The sequence below is a fragment of the Ambystoma mexicanum genome, chromosome 9, assembly GCF_040938575.1.
Source record: "Ambystoma mexicanum isolate Mex_15411 chromosome 9, UKY_AmexF1_1, whole genome shotgun sequence".
Lineage (NCBI taxonomy): Eukaryota > Metazoa > Chordata > Amphibia > Caudata > Ambystomatidae > Ambystoma > Ambystoma mexicanum.
Genome location: NC_090931.1, coordinates 305,686,856 through 305,708,927, shown reverse-complemented (window position 1 = coordinate 305,708,927; position 22,072 = coordinate 305,686,856). Strand labels below are relative to the sequence as shown.

General features: G+C 48.3%; 1 protein-coding gene across 4 annotated transcripts in view; it reads left to right on the top strand.

Annotated features, from left to right (window-relative positions):
- GGNBP2 (gametogenetin binding protein 2) overlaps nt 1-22,072 on the top strand; it is a 347,388-nt gene that overhangs the window by 87,801 nt on the left and 237,515 nt on the right. For all 4 annotated transcript variants that reach the window (XM_069614701.1, XM_069614703.1, XM_069614699.1 and 1 more), the window contains exons 3-4: nt 3,285-3,538; nt 4,154-4,252. In XM_069614701.1, coding sequence (XP_069470802.1) covers nt 3,285-3,538; nt 4,154-4,252 — 353 coding nt within the window. The remainder of the gene's footprint in view (nt 1-3,284; nt 3,539-4,153; nt 4,253-22,072) is intronic.

The window sequence follows — 22,072 nt, the reverse complement described above, 5'->3', positions numbered from 1 at the left end:
GGCTCCAGGATTTCAGGGGGACATCCCCAGGTTTCCAATTTATTCCATAGTGCTTGTCTTTTGATCATAACAAATGTAAGTTTTAGATCGCCAAACACTGCGTATATCTGAATTTTATCACATATGGACTCTTGTTTTAGAAGGTTTAGTAGATGTTAGTGGCAACCTTTTTGGACAAAACCAGTTTGTCTTTTTGCTTGCCAATTATTTTTCGCAGCCCAGATGTGTAGCTTTTGCAATAGGTATGAGGCAAACCTTTTCCCTAACGGGTCAAGCAGGGTGATGGGATGATAGTTATTCGGCTGCTTTCTGTTGCCCTGCTTAAAAACCGGCACAAGTATGGTAGATTGAAGAGTCAAATGCCATACCTCGAACATGGCAATCAGTTTGAACAGTTGCATACATAGTTTTGTCCAATGGTGAGGATTCTGATTAATAACTGCGTTAGATAGCCCATGTGGTCCTGGTGCATGAGACATATTGAGCTTAGCGATAGCTACCTGGATGTCCTCTTGATTAAATTCAAGTGTCCATTTTGTCGGTTGTTTTTCAAGTTACGCCTTCAAATTGGAGTCTCTTATAAAAGTCAACTGGCCAGGTTGCCGGCCTTGAAGGAGTACAAATTTAAAAGGCAGTTGACCTTGCCTAAAGTTAATATTTTTTTTAACACCAATGCAATTACTTTCCTTCTAATATCTACATGCACTGACTTTTCCAGCAACCTGTAACTGCATTGATCAGCAAGAGTTTGAATCTTACTCGCATTATCAAATGATAGTTTCCTTAACTGCACAGAGTAAATGTGATTGCTCAACAAGTGGGTATGATGACCCCCAATGGCAAACTGGTTGCAAGAGCCACCTGTTGCTCTTCTTGCCGATCGTACCATTTGGTAAATGCTGTCGCAGCTTTAGTTAATAATTCCTCACATTTTCCTCCTGCCCATTGTTGTGGTGATTTTAATGTGATGCGTTTGAGCCTATTTTTCTCATGATGATTTTGTGTGGCTATTAGAAAGCATGTACCATGAAAGTCTATGGTACGATCTATGAAAGTCTCATCAAAGCAGGTTCTCCCCTGTTCATGTTTAACAATCAAGGACCACATTGACACCCTTGCTCCAGCTTTGGCCGATTTCTGCAATCACTCCTTTGCCACTGAACTTTCCCCTCCCCCTTAAGCACTCTTGTGCACCCCCTTCTCAAGAGACCGTCTGCTGATCCTTCCTCTTCGGCTAACTATCGCACGATCTCCATCACTCCTTTCCTGGGCAAACTCTTAGAAAAGCTGGGCATCTCCCAGCTTAATCTACATACTGAATCTGTTGGTTGTCTCCATGACCACCAGTATGGCTTCAGAGCTGCCAGAAGCTCTCCACCAGTCTGGACTCCAATCCCCCCCCCCCTGCTGTACTCATTCTCCTTGATCTATCCTCTGCTTTTGACAGTGAACCATGCCATCCTGTTCAGTCGTCTCCGGGACAACCTTGGAATTAATGATCGGGCCCTGGCCTTGTTGACCTCCTTTCTCACTGACCCTCTGGTCTTTCCTCTCCTCACTCTCTCTCTATTTGGGGTGTTCCCCACGGGTCTACCCCTTCTCCCTGGCTTTTCACCACTACCTGGCACATCTTGCCCACTGCATTGCCACTTTCTGCTCCAGTTTTTAATGTTATGCGGATAATCCTCTGCTCTCCTCCAGGCTCCCCTCAGCCATCTCGGCTTCTTCTCTCATAACGGACTGCCTGGCCGCAATTCAGGAATGGTGTGCTGCCAATGATCTCTGCCTTAATTCCAGTAAGACCGAGATTCTTCTCATTGGGGCACCCACTCCCTCATTTCCGCTCTCTTCCCACTCTAGGCCCTCTTTCGGCCTACTTCCTGTGAAGCTAAGATCCTTGGTGTCATCTTCAACTCCACCTGCTCCTTCACGCCTCACATCTGACGTCTCTAAGAAGTCAAAAGTATCAGTTGCACCTCTGCAGAGGTATTGTTCCTTCTCTCTTTCACCCAGAAGCTCACGGTCTCCAGCGCTCTTGTCCTCACCACGCTGGACTATTGGAACAGCCTCTTTCGAATCTTCCTGCCTCTACTCTTCGACTTTTACAACTTATCCAAAACAGGACTGCAAGACTTTTCCTTGGACTCCAGCTCAGTGATTGTATCTCTCCAGTTCTGAAATCTCTTCACTGGCTCCCAGTGGCTGCAAGGATCAACTTAAAGATGCTCTGCATTGTCCACTGCAGGCTTTCTGGGAATTGGCACCGCTCTACCTCCAACTTTCTCTTCCAAAACATCTTCCTTCTCGAGCTCTCTGCTCATCCACCTCCAACTCTGAGGGTCAGATGCTTCTCCAAGCAGAGAGTTGGGGCGGCAGATCTATCCCCTCGGCTGGGGCCTCCCTCTGGAACAGCCTCCCTGCCTCTCAAACTTGAGCAGAACCACCTCTGGTTCCGGAAGCAGCTCAAGACCTTCCTTTTCGCTTCTGCTTTCTCTCTTCCTCTCCCCTGCTCATGCATATGACTGCTCCGAGCACTGATCACCTGTCACCCTCAGAACTCTAGCCCAGGCTCCTGCATGTCCAGTTGCCCTCGAACTGCCTCTGCACTCCCCAGCACTTGGGTCTATCTGCAACCCTACAGTCCCTTCTCTCTGCACTTATGAGCCACCCGCTGGCTGCACTTGTGAGTTAACTGCACTTCCCCCTTCCCTCCTGCCCCCCAGCACTTCTCTTCTCTCTTCCCTGCACTTGCGCCATCTGAATGACACAAGGCCTAGTAAGATCATTTTGTCGTCCCTTGTTTCCCCCTAGTCTTTTTGCGCCTAGAAACATTTGTGTACAGGCGCATTATAAATGCCATATCATATACCATGGATTAATAGTCAATCATCTGTGGGGTGGGACTTAGCAAAGGTTTGGGGTTGTAGATTTGCACCTCTAGTGCCTGATGCTTCATAATTCTGAGAGTACAGACATGATGATTTGGTGGTGGTGGATCCGCTGTCTGCTTAATAAGGTGCTTTAAAGTGTAGATGTAGTCTGTTTTGTGCAATGGCTTCTTGATCAGTCTGCAGTTATTCTTCATGACTTTTTGTACAAATGACTAGTAATTTTAATTGTGCAGACCCATTTGATTTTCCAGAATTTTGCTGAAATCCCCCTGACAGATTAACGGTTGAGTAAGTCTGTAGCAATGAGAAAATTGGCCATACATTTGTTGTGTTGGTGGGAATAAATATTCACTTTTAACCTTTTTTGTTTCACTTTTGTTTTTCTCCCTACAGCGACATGGTATGCTTAAACAGCAGGATCTCAGTATTGCTATGATGGTAACCACACGAGAAATCTTCAGTGCACTTTCTCAGCTCGTCCCTTGTGTTGGTTGCCGCCGTAGTGTTGAACGCCTATTCTCCCAGCTGGTAGAGTCTGGAAATCCAGCATTAGAGCCCCTCACTATTGGACCCAAAGGTGTCCTTTCAGTCACACGGACTTGTATAACTGATGCAAAAAAGCTTTACACATTGTTCTATGTGCATGGGTAAGTTGCTTTGTATTTTGTGCGTAGTTTTACCTGTTCATGGGTTGGAGTAGTTCGTAGCTTCATGGGGAACAGTGTATATGAATAATTGGCTTACCCAAAAGTAATGGTTTGAATCAGTACCACTGGACATTACTCTGGGCAGCTTCATCAAACACCTTTTATAGCAGTCCTCATTCTCACACGACAATGACAACTCTGACCACCTGGTCCAATTAATTCAGCCATTCAAGGTTGAACTTGGTGTTCCTACTACCTTGAAGTCTAATTGCACGGATGGCTCAATAGCATGTGCAATCGCATTACAGGTGGTCACTGCTACTTGTCTTGTTTCAGTTAAATCACTGAGGAAGCTCTGATACAGAATAGAATTCTGTAGTAATTACAAACTTTTTAACGCTATTGTTTAAACAAAAAAAATAGGGGAACACGTGTGTTGATAGCGTGACATTCACTGTAATTTCAAAGAAATGTATTTGTTATTGCAATTCTTTACCTGTGTCCAGTATAAGCCATATAGAAAAGCAAGGGCCCACCCAAGTGGTCAAGTGCCCAATTCACTTTTGGAATTTAAAAATGTAGTTATTATCGGTATTGATGGCATTTCTTTTACAGGTCCAAACTAAATGACATGATAGATGCAATTCCAAAAAGCAAGAAAAATAAAAGATGTCAGTTGCACTCTTTAGATACACATAAACCGAAGCCTTTGGGGTAAGTTTGTCTTTTTTGCGGTCTGTGTCCGTTCCTCTTGAGGAAAATGCTCACCTATGTGTAAACGTGGTTTTGACCGCTCGGGCTGAAGTAGAGGATTGGCGTAAATGTATTGCTTATTTAGTATTCACAATGCATGTCTGTTCGCTTTGTTATAAGTCCAAAGCTATGGTCTCAAAAAACATGCAGAAGGTTGGGCAGCACGGCTGTGCAGGAAAATAAGGTTGTGCCCTTGTCATGCCAAACTGAGTATGACAGCTGTGTGCTTGACAGTAGATGTTTCGAACTTCCTATAGGAAATTGTGAATCGGTGAGTGCAGAGTAATCACATTTGGTCCGAAAATATATTAAAAAAAGCATTTTATTTTTACTTCCCAGCAGGTGCTAAAGATTAAAACTAAAGGGTCCTAGAGCAGCCTTCCATTTTAACCAATGTTCATTATTTCTCCCTTTTTGGGCGGGTCCGTCCATACTTCATGCTTAATGGCAGGCCGACTACAGAAAGTACTTTCCAAATCCTTAAGCAGGACTAATGTTTGTCCATCAGTTAGTAATGGATATGAAGTACTGGCAATATTTACAGTTAAGACCAAGTTTGCCTAGATGAAGTGTCACTAGGCATCTAGGTGCAGAGTACACTTAGGACAGCAGCTTCTGCTTCCCTAAATAAGTGCATTTGACGTTTATCTGCACTTAAGATATGCATCTGAGATTGAGAAATCTTTTCTCTTGCCTAGAGGTCATATTGCAATCTTCCTTTCTAGAGCTTTCCTAAGCTTGCTAGTTTCATTTTCTATTGATCAGGTTTGCTGTAACTTGCCTTTCTAGAGCTTTCCTAAGCTTGCTAGTTTCATTTTCTATTGATCAGGTTTGCTGTAACTTGCCTTTGTTAGGTGTGTGCATATTTGGTAACCTAGATGAAGGCTAGGACATTACCACATATTTTATTCCTTTTAGGTGCCAGCATTGTTGCAGACCACATTGATTCAAAGCTGGTTTTACGATCAGGGAGACTGACTGCCTTCTCTCCCTTTTTGATAACTCAAATTATTGCATTATATTAAATTGTTGATTTGACCCCACACTCTTCATGGTCTGTTGGTCTGGTGAATCTGAAAAAGAGGGTGCTAGGTTTGCCTAGTGGTTAAACTGCGAAAATGCACAATGGCTTTGCTGTTGATTTTTGCAGTTTGGTGTCCAGGGTACTATGTATGGGTCTGTTTTCTAAGTGGCTCATGTCGAAAGCATGTCGGAGGGGATCATTGTGTGCATGTGGTGTAAGGATGCAATGGTCTGGACTGTAATAGGGTGGTTGGAGAGTTGTAGCATTTCAATGTTTGTTGCAGTGATGTTGAATTGTCGTCTGTGGGTGGCTTAGTTGGTACGTGCTTTGGCTGTTGAAATTGAGGTTTTAAGCATGTTAACACGGGGTGCAGGTTGTGTAGCTTTCAATGCGGATTTGCAGCATCCACCTGGTGTGACCCTGCTGACATGGTTAGTAATGCTTCTTAGGGCAATTATAATGTCCTATGCCCATTGCAAAAGGATGAGTTAAGCAAGCCAGAAACACTGCATAGTTCAAAACCAGGAGATCAATCTGAACGGATGATGGGCAACAAACTTGGGCAGCGTCTTCTAGGAAAACTCTGAAGAGCACTGCTGCCTGCGTTTACTAGGCCTTTGTTACATCACCGGAGTGGGGCGGGTGTGCTTTACACACAGTGGAGCTTTCTGGGTGTTGTAGTTCTGCCGTCATAATGAACAGTGCATCGTGCTTGGTAATGTCCCTAGAGGGAGATCCACTGGTGCTAGACTGTTTCCAGACCCAAAGGAGCTTGTGCGATTTCTAATGGCAGTAGAAGCCTGTTTGTGACACTTTAACTCTCAAATGACCTGCAAGTGGAAATTGAATCCACTTTTTTTTTGTTGTTGGTAAAATTGCTATTTAAAGTGAGTTGAAAAACCTCTGCTTTTGATGCGTGCAGTAATTGTTCTATGTCGGATGTCTATTACGAACACCTATGCCCGTTGCATAAAGTGTCTTAAGGGCTTGCCATAACAGCGAAAGCTGTGATGTCTTCCCGGGCCAGGCACTTCATGGAGCATGAACAGTATGTCGCAAGCGAAGGCGACTTGTCTGCCACTGGAAGGTTGCAAGGGCGTAGCTGGCACCCACTGAACACTCGTGAGGTAGGGGGCATAGACGCAAGTTCTTTTGCTGGGTTCAAAGGGAAAAAGCACAGCAAAAGATTTAATTGCAGGAGTCCCTGAAAATCCTCTAAGCAGAAGCACTCCAAGAGAAATTCTCCTTTCAAGGACCCACCTGTCGAATTGGTGTTGGTAGTGTTATGGTTCTATTGTGGACACACTTTAGTCTCCATTGAAAGGTTGTACATGTTCTTGATTCTCCCATGATTCCAGCACCCTTAGTTTGCTGGTTTGGGAGAGTTCATTCTCTGCCATTGTAACAATCTATATAGAACCCCAAAAGGGTTGATACTGCTTTAATTCCCACGCTACTTGTTAAGTAAACAATTCAACATGATGGAAGCTTTAGATTACTTGTTTATGAAACATTCTCAAAACTACCTTAGCCTCGGCCAGAATAAAACCATGATTGGTTGCTCCAAGGCCTTCGGAAGCAGACGCCGTCATCAGGGACTGCAAGGCAGCCCGTCTACCTCCAAGCAAGATTGAACCGGCCAAGACGTCGGGCCCCCACCTGTCCACCCCGGTGGGAGGCGGTCTGTCAAACTTCATCGGCATGTGGGAGGCTATCGCCACCGACAGATGGGTGCTCGATACTCTCGGTCAGGGACGCACCTTGGAGTTTCGTCAAGTGTCTGCGAACACCACTGGTGGTCCGACGGAAAACCACATCCCTCCGCTGCTGCTGGAGGTTTGGGCCATGTTACGAAAAGGGGCAATGGAGCTGGTTTCACAGCATTTCCGGGGCTCCGTATACTCAAGATATTTTCTTGTAAGCAAGAAGACTGAGGGCTGGTGGCCCATTCTCGACCTACGACGGCTCAATAATTACATAAAGTCTCAGAAGTTGAGGATGGCCGTGCTACAGCACGTGCTCGGCCAGCTGGAGGGGGGGGACATTCTGTCGTATCTAGAGGACTCGTACTTCCACATCCCCATACACAAAGGACACCGCAAGTTTCTGCGCTTCGTTGTTCAAGGCACTTCCTTTCGGACTGAAGTCGGCGCCCAGAGTCTTCACGTGCTTGCCGTCGGTGGTGGCCCATCTGCGACTGCAAGGGATCCACGTTTACCCCCTACCTGGATGATTTGCTAATACAGGCCAGGTCAAAGGACATTGCCGTCGACAACACTGCACAGACCGTCCGCCTCCTGACTGAACTGGGGTTCTCAGTGAATTATGCAAAGTCCTGCATAACTCCATCGCAGGACACGCTGTTCCTTGGATCCAGGCGGCGTCATGCCTGGTGTCACCGTTGGAGAAAACGATATGGGCCATCTTGGGCAAGGTGCAACGGCTGTTCGCACTGAAGATCGCCACAGTGAGAACCATAGAGGCTCTACTCAGCATGATGTCATCGTGCATAGACCTGATTCGGCTCTGCAGGTTGTGGATGTGGCCGCTGCAGGAGTTCCTCGATGCCTGTTGCTTCCAAGTGTCTGGAAGCTTCCAGGACCGGTGTCGCCCGGAGACAGTCACAACGGATGCTTCCCTGGAAGAGTGGGGAGCTACACCGACACCTTCACGCCAGAGGCCTGTGGCTGCTGGAGAAGACACTGCACATCAATGTTCTGGAGCTACGAGCAGTGTTTTGGGCCCTCGAGTCGTTCCTGCCGTCCCTCAAGGGCAAACTGGTGAGGATCTTCACGAACAATAACACCACAATGTTTTACATTCGGAAGCAGGGGGGGAGGGCGCACCAGATCAGCTCTCTCCAAGGAGGCACAGGACTTGTGGTACTGGGCCGTCACCCAGGGGATGTTCCTCATTCAGTTTCACCTGGCAGGAGTAAGGGAGTTCACCTGGGAGCTTTGGCAGTTTCAAGTGGACATTTTCCTAAAATGGGGTAGTTCCCAGATCGATCTGTTTGCGACGGCAATGAACACCAAGTGCTGGAGGTTCGCCAGCAGCAGGTTCCCCCAGCATGGGAGCATGGGGGGGGACGCATTCTCATTCCCCTTGGAAGGCCTGTTTCTGTATGCGTTCCCTTTGCTTCAAGTCCTCAATCAACTCGGATGGTGCCGGTGCAGGATGATCCTCGTCGCATCAGCGTGGCCGAGGCAGATCTGGTACCCGAACCTTCTGAGCATGTCAGCGTCCCCCTCCAATCAAGCTGCCATTGGTCGCAGATCTTCTCGCTAGGGAAGGAGGTGCAATTCTGCACCACGACCCGAGGTCTCGGAATCTGAAGGCCCGGCTCCTGCAGCATCAGCGTTTGGGGGCTACAATCTTCCAGCAGACTGCAAGGAGGTACTCGCTAGGGCGTCTACTTTAAAATGCTAGGGATACAAATGGAAGCGATACGCAATTTGGTGCCGTTCCAGAAGATCAACTCTGAGGGTCACGGCCCCTCAAATACTCTATTTGCTGTCATTGGCTAAATCGGGACTGGCTCACGCCTCCATCGTTCATCTGGCGTCTATTTCCCGTTATATTAGATCTCCGGGACGGTCTTTATTGTGGTCGCACCGTCTAGTTAAGGAATTAATCAAGTGACTGTACTGTTTGTTCCTGCCGTTGAAGGCTCCGGCCCCGGCATGGGTACTCCCATGTGGTGCTGACTAGGCACAGGCGAGCTCCGTTTGAGCCTATGCATTCAGCTCTGCTCAAGTTTCTGTTGTGGAAGATAGCTTTCCTCGTGGCCATCACCTCTGCATGACGAGTGGGAGAGATCCCGGCCCTATCCTGCAAGCCACCCTACTTTTCCACGATACGAGGGTGGTGCTGTGGATGCACCCCTCCTTCATGTCCAAGGTGCTGTCGCTCATTTCATCTTAACAATTCCTTGGTGTTACCGGTGCCTCCCCAACCCCTCCCCATCCTTTGTTGCCAGCTGAAAGGACCTTGCACTTGACGGATGTGGCTAGAGCGCTGAAGTTTTGTAGCCCACACAAGGAGTTTCTGGAGAACCTCTGAGCTTTTTGTGCATTTTGGTGCTGTAAACCATGGGAAGGCTCTGTCCAAGGCTTCCATTTCCCAGTGAGACTCTGGTTGTATCGCTCACTGTCACCGGTTGGCAAACCGACTGCTGTCTGAGAGCCCATTCTACCAGATTCATCACTGCCTCTACGGTGTTTGTATGGTGTGCCCCTGCTGGACATTTGCAGGGCTGCTACATGGAGGTCGACGCACACCTTCACGAAATTCTACTGCGTCGACAGGGATTCCAGGGAGGATCGGGTTGTCCAAACAGTGATGTATGGCATTTATAACGCGCCTATACATGTTTCAAAGCGTGACGAGGCAAGGGAGGGAAAACGTAGGGAAGACAGACAACGATCCTACTAGGCCAGGTGACATTGAGATCGCACAAGTACAGGGAAGGGGGGGGCAGGGAAACGTGCAGGGGGGAAAGGGCAGTGTAGTACATAGGATAACAGTAAAATATGCAATAAATAAAAGTGCGGCCAGCTGGTGGCAAGTGTGGACAGCAAGAGTCAAGTGCTAGTAAGGGCTGTAGGGATGCAGCAACAGTCCCAGAGTGCAAGGGCTGCCAGGGGACAGTGCAGGTGTGCAACTGACTGGGAGGGGACCTGGGCCAAAGATCAGAAGGGGACCTGGGCCCAAGATCAGAGGGTAGTCTGGTAACCAGTACAATTACAGATTCAGCCAGGAGATCAGCAGAGCAGTGGAGAGAAAGCAGAAGCAAAGAGGAAAGTCTTTTGTATTTTTGTTTATTTATAACGCACAAGCCATCAGGCCCGGAGGCATCAGGGCGCAATTTGTACAAAGTTACAGAAATGCATATATACAGACATAAAAATTACATTGACAGAAATGTTAACACTGTATCTATCTACATATAATAGTGGTTTCAGTGCCGCTTAGGCTTAACAGTGGATATACCCATAGGGTGTATAGAAAAAATAGTAACGGAGGTCAGTGGGCCAGAGTGTGTAAAACAGGGCGCAGAACATGTCTTAGTGCTGGTCAAAAAGCCACGATTTGGTTTTGGCTTTAAATGTGTTGAATGAGTCTTCAGCTCTGATTGTAGCGGGGAGGGAGTGCCATAGCTTAGAGGTTAGGACAGGGAAGCTAGAGCCCCCCGCTTTTTAAAGTTTAAACCTAGGGATCGTTAGAGAGAGGGTTTGGGCAGTTCTTGGAGGTCGGGAGGTCGAGTGGCGAGACAGCCGACTGCAGAGGTAGATTGGGGGGGGGGGGGGCTTATTAGCCACGCATTTGTGCGTGAGGGCAAGTGATTTTAGTGAAATTCTCTGCTTGACAGGTAGCCACTTTAAGTTGGTTCTAGATTCTGAAATGTGGTGGTTGCGGGGGATGTTTAGGGCAGCACAAATGGTGTTCTGGGTTATTTGGAGTTTATTCAGATTCTCTTGGCTGGTACCTAAGTAAAGAGCACTACAATAATCAATTTTGGCCATAATGAGGGTTCTAGCTAGTGTGACACTGTTAGGAGTGGTAAGAAACAGCGGTCTGCAGGCTGCAATAAGTTTGCATGTGTATGCAGAAGCAGATCTGACTGCATTTATTTGTCGGGATAAGGATAGGGTAGCGTCCAGGTAAAAACCTAACGTTTTGGTATCTTTCGAGACTCGTATGGTATTACCGTCTATGTTGAATGACTGATGGGACGGCTCTAGTTTGCTCAGGCGCTGTGCGGTGCCCAGGATAAGGCGCACCGTCTTCTTGTCATTTAGGCATAACTGGTGTTGGGCCATCCAGGCTTGGATGACCAGGTAGACATCGTTAAGGGCCTTGGTGTCAGCTAGATAATCACCTGTGATGGTGATGAGTATCTGGGTGTCGTCCGCATAGTTAGTGTAGGAGACACCCAGATAGTCCAGCACATCAAAGAGTGGTTTCATGGAAATGTTGTAGAGTGTAGGTGACACGCAAGATCCCTGAGGTACGCCGCAGTGAATTGGGGAGGGGTCCGCAGCTGCGGAAGGGGCAAAGACCCTCATGGATCTATTGCTCAAAAAGGATTTGATCCAGGCCGCAGCAGAGGACGAGAAGTTGGCAGCCGAGTGGAGGTGCCTGCATAGGATCTGGTGGTTGACCAAATCAAATGCGGCAGAGGTCGAGCAGTAGTAGCATTGCTAGTTTGCCCTTATCCTTCAAAACCTCAATTTGGGTTTTTAGGTCTATTAAAGCAGTTTTCGTCCCGTGTCTGGGATGAAATCCGGATTGTCGTAGACCTAGCAAATTGTTTGATTCCAGGTAATCTTGGATCTGAAGGTATGCTGCGCGGTCTAAAATTTTAAGCAGAAACGGTACCGTGGTGATGGGTCGGAAGTTAGTGGGTATGCTTGGGTCTAGGGAAGGTTTTCTGAGCAGTGGGATCACCGAAGTGTCCTTAAGGTTGTCCGGGACAATACCTGTTTTAAAGGAGGAGATAATGAAGGCCGTATGGATGGGGCCAAATCATGTGCAGAGCCCTTTATGATGGGAGCTGGGCAAGGGTCACCTTGGCAGTTGGATGGTTTGATTCTCAGGATGATGCTTTCTACCTCAGTAACGGTAAGCGGTGAGAAGGCAAATGGTTTGGTGTTAGCAGTGTCTAGAGGGAGGGCCCTAGCAGGGGAGAGAGCGGTTGTCAAGCTTCAGGCTGTCCTGCTTGTCTTTGATTTTAGATTGTAGCGTGGAGATTTTATTTAGTAAGGCTGCTTGAATGTTAGCACACCATTTACTATCTTTCGTGCAGCTGTCTGGGGGGGGGCGACTGGAGTTTCTAGCTCTTTTAGGATTCTGAAGAGTTCTTTTGTATTCGAATCAGCTTGCAGAATGCGTTAAGAGATTCTTTTTTTGCAGTGATGATAGCATCTTTGTAGGTGAGTGAGGCAAGAAGGAAACAATCTTTATGCTCATCAGAGGGGTGGCTTTTCCTGCGATTTTTCAGCACAGCGCTTAGCTTTGCGGAGCATTCTTAACTGTGGAGTGAACCATGAATTAAGATGTGCTTGGGGTTTGGCCTTCCTAAGTTTGATGGGTGCTATGGAATCTATGGCAGTGAGCATAGTTTGGTTATAGGTGTCTGCTAGTGAGGTGGGATCATAACGGGTGTTGGTGGCCGCAATGAGGGAAGGGAGTAACAGTGGGAGGAGTTTCTCCTTAGTTATGTCCTTTTTACTTCTAGTTGGGAGTGCTGGGGCTATTGGTGTCGGAATTCGCGGGGTTGCTTCAATATTCAAAGTTATGATGTGATGGTCAGACCATAAGCAAGGGGTATTGTCGAGAACTTTGATATTGCAGTTCGAGCCAGCTAACCAGTCAAGGGTTCTGCCTTTGATATGGGTGGGTTCTTGAATGTACATGGTGAGGCCGAGGTCAGTTAGAACATTCTCCAGATCTATTGCCACAGGGTCTTTTGGGTCGCCAAGGCCTAAATTAAGGTCGCCTAGGATGATTGTTTGAATTGTTTTTGGTTTTGTCGAGGAGGAGAGTGGATATTTCACTGACAAAGGTCTGTGCCGGACCTGGGGGCCTGTAGATAAGGTGGAGTGTGGCCGTTTGGTTAGGCGTTAGTGATAGTTTGACTGACAGCGACTCGGCTGATTCAAGTTTATAGTCGGATATCACTCTTAGGTCAAGAGTTTTTATGGATGAAGGCCACGCCACCGCCTCTGTGATGGGCAGTGTTACGGTCACATTGCGTGATGCCGTAGTCAGGCGGTAGAGCCAAGGATAGTGAGGGGCCAGATGCAGCATGTAGCCACGTTTCGGATATAGCGATGAAGTCAAGGTCAGAGGTGGTGATGAAGTCAGCAATGTCTAGTGCGTGTGCTGTGAGGGATCTAGCGTTGATAAGGGCGCCCCTGAACACAGGCAGTTTAACCTCTGTGGTGGATGAGGGTGAGCCCGGTGGTGTATGTGAGATTTGCTTGGTGGCGTTGTTGCAGGAGTGTCGTAGGCGGAATCTAGTGCCTAGTCTCTTGTTTCTAAGGAGGAGGGGGCAAGTTTGGTTGGGTGTGGGTTTCCTGGCGCAGTGTTCCAGCTACAGAGCTGGGTCATTAAGGTCTTGGTTGATATGGTTACTAGAGTAATGTAGGCCTGCGGTGGTTGCTGCAAGGCCTTATAGGAGTCAGTCATAGTAGGCAGTGCTTGGTGGTGTCGGTTCGGGCTGGCCAGACTGTTGGGTGGCTGATTGGGTTTAGCCCCAATGGGGTAGGTTGTTGCAGTGGGTAACTGAGTGACTGGGGCAGCCTGTAGGGCTAGAGTATAGTAGAAGGAGCACACTGACGTGCATGATGGTAGTACTAGTTGTAGGATATCTACTAAGTTCACACAGGTCAAGATTGGGTCTCATTAGATGGGACTATAGTATCAATGACCCGAGGGGCACCGTGAATACAAGTGCCCAGATTTGACTAAGTGTCAGCAAGCATATGGGTGACCTGTGTACAGTGTGTGCAGATGCCTAGCATTGACTAAATGACCTCAATCATATAGTGACCAGGGCGGCACAAAGGAGAGTTGGGGTTAGTCGGGCACAACAGGTTAGGGCAATGCAAAATGCAGCGCAGCTAGATTAAAGTGTCGGGCACACCAAGTAAAACCATGCAGAATGTACCAAGCAGAAGTCGGGTTGTTGGGACAAAGGCTAGGCAGTGCAGAGTGCAGCTAGGTGGATGCCAGGGTGGATGAGTCAGTGAGCAGCAGAGGCATGGCATGGCCTAAGCACGGACATCTGGATTCAATATAGCAGTGAGGGCCAGAAAGGCACTAAATTCAAATGCATAAACAAAGCCAGAAAGGCACTTTATTCAAATGCATAAACAAAGCCAGAAAGGCACTTTATTCAAATGCATAAACAAAGGACACCTAGATGCAGGGTACACAGGCAGAGATACATCTGGGTTAGGCACTGTTGCAAATGTTAAGTGGCATTCAAGTCCAACACAGTGATTAGTGCACATGGCAAGTGCAGTTGAGGTAATGGAAGGAGCTGTTTAGAGTGGATAGATATATAGAGGGTGAAGAGGAGGTCAGTTTGACAGACAAGGATTACTCTGACTCTGTCTCTTGGGGTATGACTAGGGGGTATGGCCCTGGGCTCTGGTCAGCTTGGGACTGTCTCAGGACAGTTGCTGGCCTTACCCTCAGGCCTTTCCAGGAAGGGCCGGCTTACGCCTGCCGTTTTCCGGTAGGCTCAGAAGGGTAGTCCACGGCCCAATCAACACCAGGCATCTCTCTGGTGGGGATGCCGAGCCTGGCGTGCCATGAGAGTAACACGGGCGGCCATCTTTCAAATGAGCACACCTTGTGTGTTGCAATGCCGACTTGGTGCTTGTTTATGAATTCGCTGGGGCAGCGCAGCTCATGTGCCTCAAAAGCACATAATAATAAAAGCACACTATGTTGTGCAAATTTCAGGGGCTACCGCGCTTAGTGCGCTAAGAATAGCCAATTCCTAGTGATGCCGTGCTAAAACTAGGGTCCGCAGCATACCTTCATGTAGGGCTGCCTTGCCTCGGATGGTGCTGTGAACCACTGTTCCTTGAGGTGCTTCGGAACCGGTGATGGTTCTCCAAGTTTCAGAGAGGCAGGGAGGCTGTTCCAGAGGGAGGCCACCGCAGAAGAAAGATCTACCACCAACTGGCTGCTTGGAGAAGCGACTAACCCGGAGGGAGTTGGAGGCGGATGAGCGAAAAGCTCTAGGGAAGATATTTAGGAAGAGAGTTGAAGGTATTGCGGTACCAGGCCCCAGAAGGTCCTGTGAACAATGCAGAGGATTTTTAACTTAATCCTCGCTGCCACTGGGAGCCTCTACAGAGATTTCAGTCCTGGAGAGATACGATTCCTGGGCTTGAGGACAAGGACAAGTCTTGCAGTCCTGTTTTAGATAATTTGCAGAGAGTAGAGACGGGGCAGATTTAGAAAGAGGCTGTTGCAGTAGTCCAGCTTAGAGAGAACCCAGTGTTCTGGAAACAGTGAGCTTCTGGGGGAAGGAGAGGAAGGGAAGAATACCTTGGAGGAGGTGCAGCTGGTAGTGTGACTTCTTAGAGACGTCAGATGTGAGGCAACAAAGAGAGGATGGAGTCGAAGATGACCCCAAGATTGGTGGGAGCAGGAAGAGGCCAAGAGGCCAGCCTGGAGAGTGACAGGAAAGGAGGGAGCAAGTGTGCCGAGGAGAATTTCTGTCTTACTGGCATTAAGGCAGAGATCATTGGCGGCACACGACTCCTGGATGGTGCACAGACATTCAGAGATGAGAGAAGGTGGCAGAAGGGAGCCTGAAAATGAATTGCCATCCGCATAGCACTGAAAGTTGGGGCAGAGAGCAGCAATGCGGTGTGCAAAAAGTGCCAGGTATTGGTTGAACAGCCAGGGAGAGAAGTTGTACCCCTGGGGTGCACCACAAGTTTAGAGATGGAGGAGAGGAAGGGCCCAAGTTGGACCTGGGAGGTTCGGTCTGAGGTGAAGGGTGACCAAGCCAGGGCCTGATCTGTGATACCTAGGTTATCACGGAGATGGTTGAGCAGGATGGCATGGTTGACCGTGTCAAAGGCAGAAGAGATCAAGCAAGATGAGGACACGGGGTGTTGGAATAGAGGTTGGAGAGCAGGGCTTCACGGATGTTCATGAGAGCAGTTTCCGCGCTTCTGGTATCTCTGAAGCCAGACTGATGGTCATGGAGACAACTAACAGGATCAGAGTGAATATTAAGCTGGGAGATGGCCAGCTTCTCCAGGAGTTTGCCCAGGAATGGAGTGATGGAGATTGAACGATAGTTAGCCGGGCAGGAAGGGTCGGCAGAGAGTTTCTTAAGCATAGGGTGCACAAGGGAGTGCTTTGGGGGGGGCAGGGGAAGACTCCAGTGGCAAAGGAGTGGTTGTAGAAATCAGCCAGAGCAGGAGCAAGGGTGTAAATGTGGTCCTTAATGGTTTTGGAGTAACAGGGGTGAACCTGTTTTGATGACTTTCTAGAAACCTCATCTGAGGAAAACAGGAAAGGCAGAGGCGGGAGGAAAGGTGGCCGAGTAAGGGTTTGGCCACCTGTTCGCTTGAAGGGGAGCCTGGTGGTGAGGTGTGAGTGATTCTGTTGAGCCTTGCCACCTCCCATGGTTGTGTATTGCTATGTATTCTTTATTCATGAGCATGTGAATCCATGCCAGACCCCATGCTGGAGAAGGAACAAGTTACATTACTTACCGTAATAGCATTTCTGATGCTTGTTAATCTGCTTAGATTCACATGCTGTGCATATAGTCCAACATCTAGTGGTAACCGAGGAGTATTGCATCTCGTCTTTCGAGGATTGAAAGGGGACGTCGACATGGGCGTGCCTGTAACACTGTCCCTAACGTGACGTGTAGTGTACCCAAAATCCCTCACGCATCGAGGTCCCTCAGATTGTTTTTTCCACCCAGCTAGTTGGTCGCCTTATGCAGAGCTCCTACTTATTGCAAAGTTATTTCCGGACTTGTGGCTGTTTATTATTGCCACCTTCGATTACTTCCTAAACCACCACCACCGACGACGGCAAAGAACAGGCTTCGACAGCGGGTGCTCCGGTTGGCGCTGCCGACCACGTGGCTGGGCCATCTGGCCAGCTTATATAGTAGGGAGAGTGGGCTCTGGGGGTTTTTTCCATTCTTTTCAATAATGCCTTTCCGCCTTTCCTTCTCCCTTCTTTGATCTTTTGGTTTTGCCATTGCCGTCACACACCTGAGCTATGGACAGGACACCATTTACATTTTGCCCTGCCTGTAAGGGAGAATACCCCATGAATGACTACCACTGTCAGTGCAATAAGTGTCTTCGCCGCAATCGCAATGAGGCATCCTGTAACCCCTGCCTACTCCTGTGTCCGAAGACTATTGAGGAGCATCAAATAAAGCGGTGGGCGGCCTATGCTATGTCGCAGGCAGAGGGTAGCTCCCCTGCCGCAGCAGCCGGCGAAAGTGATGAGGAGCGAACCGACGTCCATTGCTCCAATCCGGCTGTCGTTGACCTCACATCTGAGCGTGTATGCTCCACGACGTCTGTACCCGGCCCCACCAGGCACGCCGGTAGTCCTGCTATGGGGAATGTATACCCCGGCGACAGGGATGCACACGATAACCTTAGGACCAAACGCACAACCCTCGGTACCACCTCGGCGGATCAGTCGAAGCGGTCCATTGCACCAATGGGTACATCATGCGATCGGCAGATGCCGTCGAGAAACCCGATCGGCTGCTCTCCCCATAACCGTGTCAGCGGCATGTGTCCAGGCAATCTACAAGTAAGGGTGCCAGCACTAAGCATTGAGACGCCTCCTAAGAGTGCGCTGACACATAAAGCTACAGTTGCGTCGAAGTCTGTAACGCAACCGTCTAAGTAGCCTAAACCCCATCTGGTAACGCCGAACATTGTTTCGGCGGCCAGTAAACAAAAAGACCAGTCTAAAGACGCGTCGATACACGTCTGAACGCCGGAAGGGCAGGAGGATTATTCTGAAAGCCCTCAGTCCTTATCTAATACCCTCATTGAGGAATCTCTGCGTTCTAGGCTAGGGGATCCCCAGGAGGAGCACTTTCCCCTCTGGACCCATCTGGCTCTTCTCCATGGACCAGAGAGAAATTTGAAGGGTGTATGTACAGGTTGGCTACATTTGTGGACTTCTCTGAGAGGTTCACACCTAAGAGGCCTAGGGAAGACTACCTTTTATCCTGCAGTGGCCAAGTTTCAGAAGATATCCTGCCCTCTTCATGAGGAGGTTTCTGACCTTGCAGATCAAGAAGAGCCACTTGACCCTTACTTGCAGGAGGGTGATCCCTTTGTGGATACCACTGATCAGACCCAGGATTGGGGGATGACCAGCAAGGGGGTGGGGGAATGACCAACCCTGCCTTTAACCCTCCCATATCCTGGACCAGATACCATATGTATGAACCCTCCCTCCTCCCCTTCGTCAGGCTTTGCCCGTCGATCAGATGGCGTTTAACGCAATTCTGAAGAAGGCAGCAGAACACTTATTAAAGGAGAAGCCTCCTTTACGCGACTTGTTTGGCAAGGCCATTGAGGAGGCACTGAAAATGGCCAAGAAGGAACAAGTCTTTAAAGACTTTGAATCACATCACTCAAAGACCCTTTCAACATGGGGGCAAGACCTTGTTGTGGGTGCTTTTTGGCAGCACCAATGCAATGTAGTTTATTGCTCTGTCCCAGCAGCTTCCCCATAGATTTCAAACGTCTTCCAAGCTGGGATTCTTCGCGTTTCTCTCCTGTGAGAATATTTGCATTTCTTTCAAGAACATTTTTTTTTTTTTTTTTTTTCCTCATTCAAATTTCAGCTTTCTGGTCTTTTTGACCTCCATTATGGAAAAATTTCAGGACTGAAAGTCCTTGTTTAGGCCAGGTGAGACCTGCAGCCTGAAGAAAGTTTGAGGGAGACAGGCACTCAGACTGCCTTTACTGTCTTTACCCAAACCATTTGGCTGACGGATGCAACATCTGCCATGGGTTCTCTCAGACGACTCTTAGAGATGGAAACGGAAGCCTTATCTGTTGGCTCAATGGAGGGGCCAACCCCGCGTCAGGTTTGCTCGTCATGGAATGGGAGAGCAACCACTCGCTCTGATAAGAGGTCACAGTCACGTTGGAGGTCTAAGTCCGAGGAACCTGTGGTGAAAAAGCATAGGACCAGTAAGGCTAAATCATCTTTGGCCCATGACGAGGCCAAACGCCCTTTTTGCCTCTTGTCTAATGGTGAAAAGTCCCATGCAGTGTCCAAGTACTAAGAGTACTGCATCGAAGTCGCCGTTGGACAAACCAGGAGAGAAGGACCTGCCCCTTGCTCAAAATCCACAGACTCGTCCCGGAAATCCGTTGACAGACTAGCATAAATCTAGGCCGGCTACAACCTCCTCCACCTTGTCGGTGAAAAAAAATCTGCTTTGACCACCAAAAAACACATTCGTTGTCAGGATATCACAGATCTTCCTTTGGCCACGAGCCCTCTTCAAGACCTCACTCAACGACCAAATCGTCCAAACCCTCAACACCATCTACGACGGAATCGACTACTAGGACGTCTACAACATTTTCGTCACCGTCTGTCTCCTGTCGACAGCCACCTCGACGACTGCCTCGACTGACGATCCTGACAACCACCCTGACGATGACAAAGTAAAAATCACCGGCTGAGAAGCCGACGCCTACATCGTCCACCGGGCTGGAGGTTTCAGGAATGGAAACAGATGTATTGTCCCCGATAGGTATATTTAAAACCCTATCTGGGGGCCACGGTACAAGACCAGCCCTCCCTGGAAATCTCTTCAATGTTGTCATGCCAGAAGATATTCTGCAGTACGAGATCACGTATGACTTCGAGCCCCCTCCATATGAATGCCAAGGGGTGTTTGAATCAGATCCTGAGGAAGAAAGGTTGCAGGTTCCCATTCGGGAACCAATTACAGTGTTTGACTTGCCTCAAAGGTCAAAACACCTTTTCTACCATCTGCATCGGCAGACAAAGGAGGTATGCAAACACAATACTCTCATGAATCCTCCATCCTTGCTGTCCATGCAGGTCCTTTCCACACTACAATCTCTTCTGGGTCAGCTGGATGACAGACTTCCTCTGCCTCAGGCTCCAACAATCCATCCTTATGGAGACCCACAAGTTTATCCCTCTTCAAAAGGAGGCAACTTGCCCCTTTCAAGACCAAGGTGCACGCCCTAGAAGGCAATCTCCTCTTAGACTGCCTCCACCTCCGCATACATTTAGTCCACGAAGGAGGGAACAGGGTGAATTGGTCGACACGGACCAGGACACTGATCCGTGAATCGCGATTTCCACCGCCGCCTCATCTCCAAGGAGAGCTGACACATGGCACACAGATTCAGACCAAGACGCACCAGGTTGCCTGGCTTAACCTTCTCCCCCAGACTTTATCGGAGTGTTTCACTCCATGATGGCGAAAGCCTGCCAAGAGTTTAGCCTAAGTCCGGAGGAAGAGGAAAAGGATGGTTTCTTATTTGGTAATGTGGGAAAAAGAATGAAGGCAGTTTTTTCATTCCCTATTCTCGATCATGTTTGGCAGGAGGGCCTCCTTACCATGATACATCCCTTTACGGAGCTGGCAGTTGGAAGAGAAATTTAAGGCTCCAGATTCCACTTCAAAATGCCTTACTTCACAACCAACGCCAGAGTCGGTCATTTCAGTTGCAGCAAGCCGAAAAGAGTGAACACAACTTAAGTGTGCCACTCTTCCTGACAATGACAATTGAAAATTGGATGCCTTTTGGTAAGCAGCTTCTTACCATTGGCGCAACAACGGTTAAAGCCAACAATTCCCTAACTATTGTCGCACGATATGACAGTGAAATGTGGCATTGTTTAGCCCCTCTATTGGAACACCTGCCAGAACAACAAAGAAAGGAGGCTATTCTGTTGGTGCGAGAAGAGGCGTCCAATCACAGCAACACAATAGCTGTAGATCTGGCTGAAACTGGCTTTAAACAGATCAGCAATGGGGGAGTCCGCAGACGCCAGGCATGGCTTAACTGTACAGATGTTCGCCAAGAAGTGCAGCACAAAGTTGTGGATATGCCGTGCGAAGGTGAGAATCTGTTCAGCAACAAAATCGATGAAACCCTCAAGGCAGATTCAGACACCTTAATCTCTTACAGCTCTACAAAACAGGAGATCCTTTCGTTCCTTTTGGGGAGTCTCGGGTAATTCAAAATTCTCATGCTCCAGAGACAGCAAGGGCTATAGTAGACCCAGAAATTTTTCTTGGGGCTACAAGCGCAATTACCAATCCACCCAGCACGATAGATTACCAGGGACAAAGGAAGCGCAGATCTTCCACCACACAGCAATGACTGCGGCACCGGTAGTCAAGTAGGAGGAAATGTGGTGTTCTTCCTCGAGTTGCAAGCTATAACTGCGGGCAGATGGGTGCTAGATGCAATCCAGTATGGCCACTGTTGGAGTTAAAGTGCCTACAGTTCCCAATTCCCCCAATAAAGGTATCTCACTCGCACCATCACGTCTTACGGTGCAAGATATGTCACATGCTAAGGAAAAGAGTCATCGAAAAGATGCCTCTATCAGCAAGAGCAAAGGGTGTACTCGAGGTACTTTGTGGTTTTAAAAAAAAAAGATGGCAAGTGGCGCACGATTTTGGACCTATTCGTAATGAACAAACATGAAGAAACAAATTCAAAATGGTAATGCTCCAAGAGGGAATAAGAGCTGTGCAGTCGCAGGAATTCCTCGCTTCCCTACACCTCGTACACATACCTCTGTGTTAATACACCCAATGCCCTGTAAATACTTCAGGTTTGTAGTGGGCAGATGCCATTACCAATTTTGGGTTCTACCATTCGGCCTAAAATCGGCACCCTGGACATTCACCAAGTGCCTGGCGCCAGTAGCAGCCTTCCCACGGAAGCAAGGTCACCACGTTTACCTGTACTTTGGCGATTGGCTAAGTCGGGGAATCCACGTACCAACAAGCCTCATCGTCTCTTAACAAAACGGACACGCTGCTCCAACAATTGGGCTTTACAATCAACTATACAAAATCCTGCCCAATTCCTTCAAAGAACTTGGTCTTCCTGGGAGCACAATTCCTTACAAGCCACAATCGGGTAAAACCTTCTGCGGAAAGAGTCATAAGATTGCTTACTCTAGCAGACTCATTTACACCGAACAAGCTG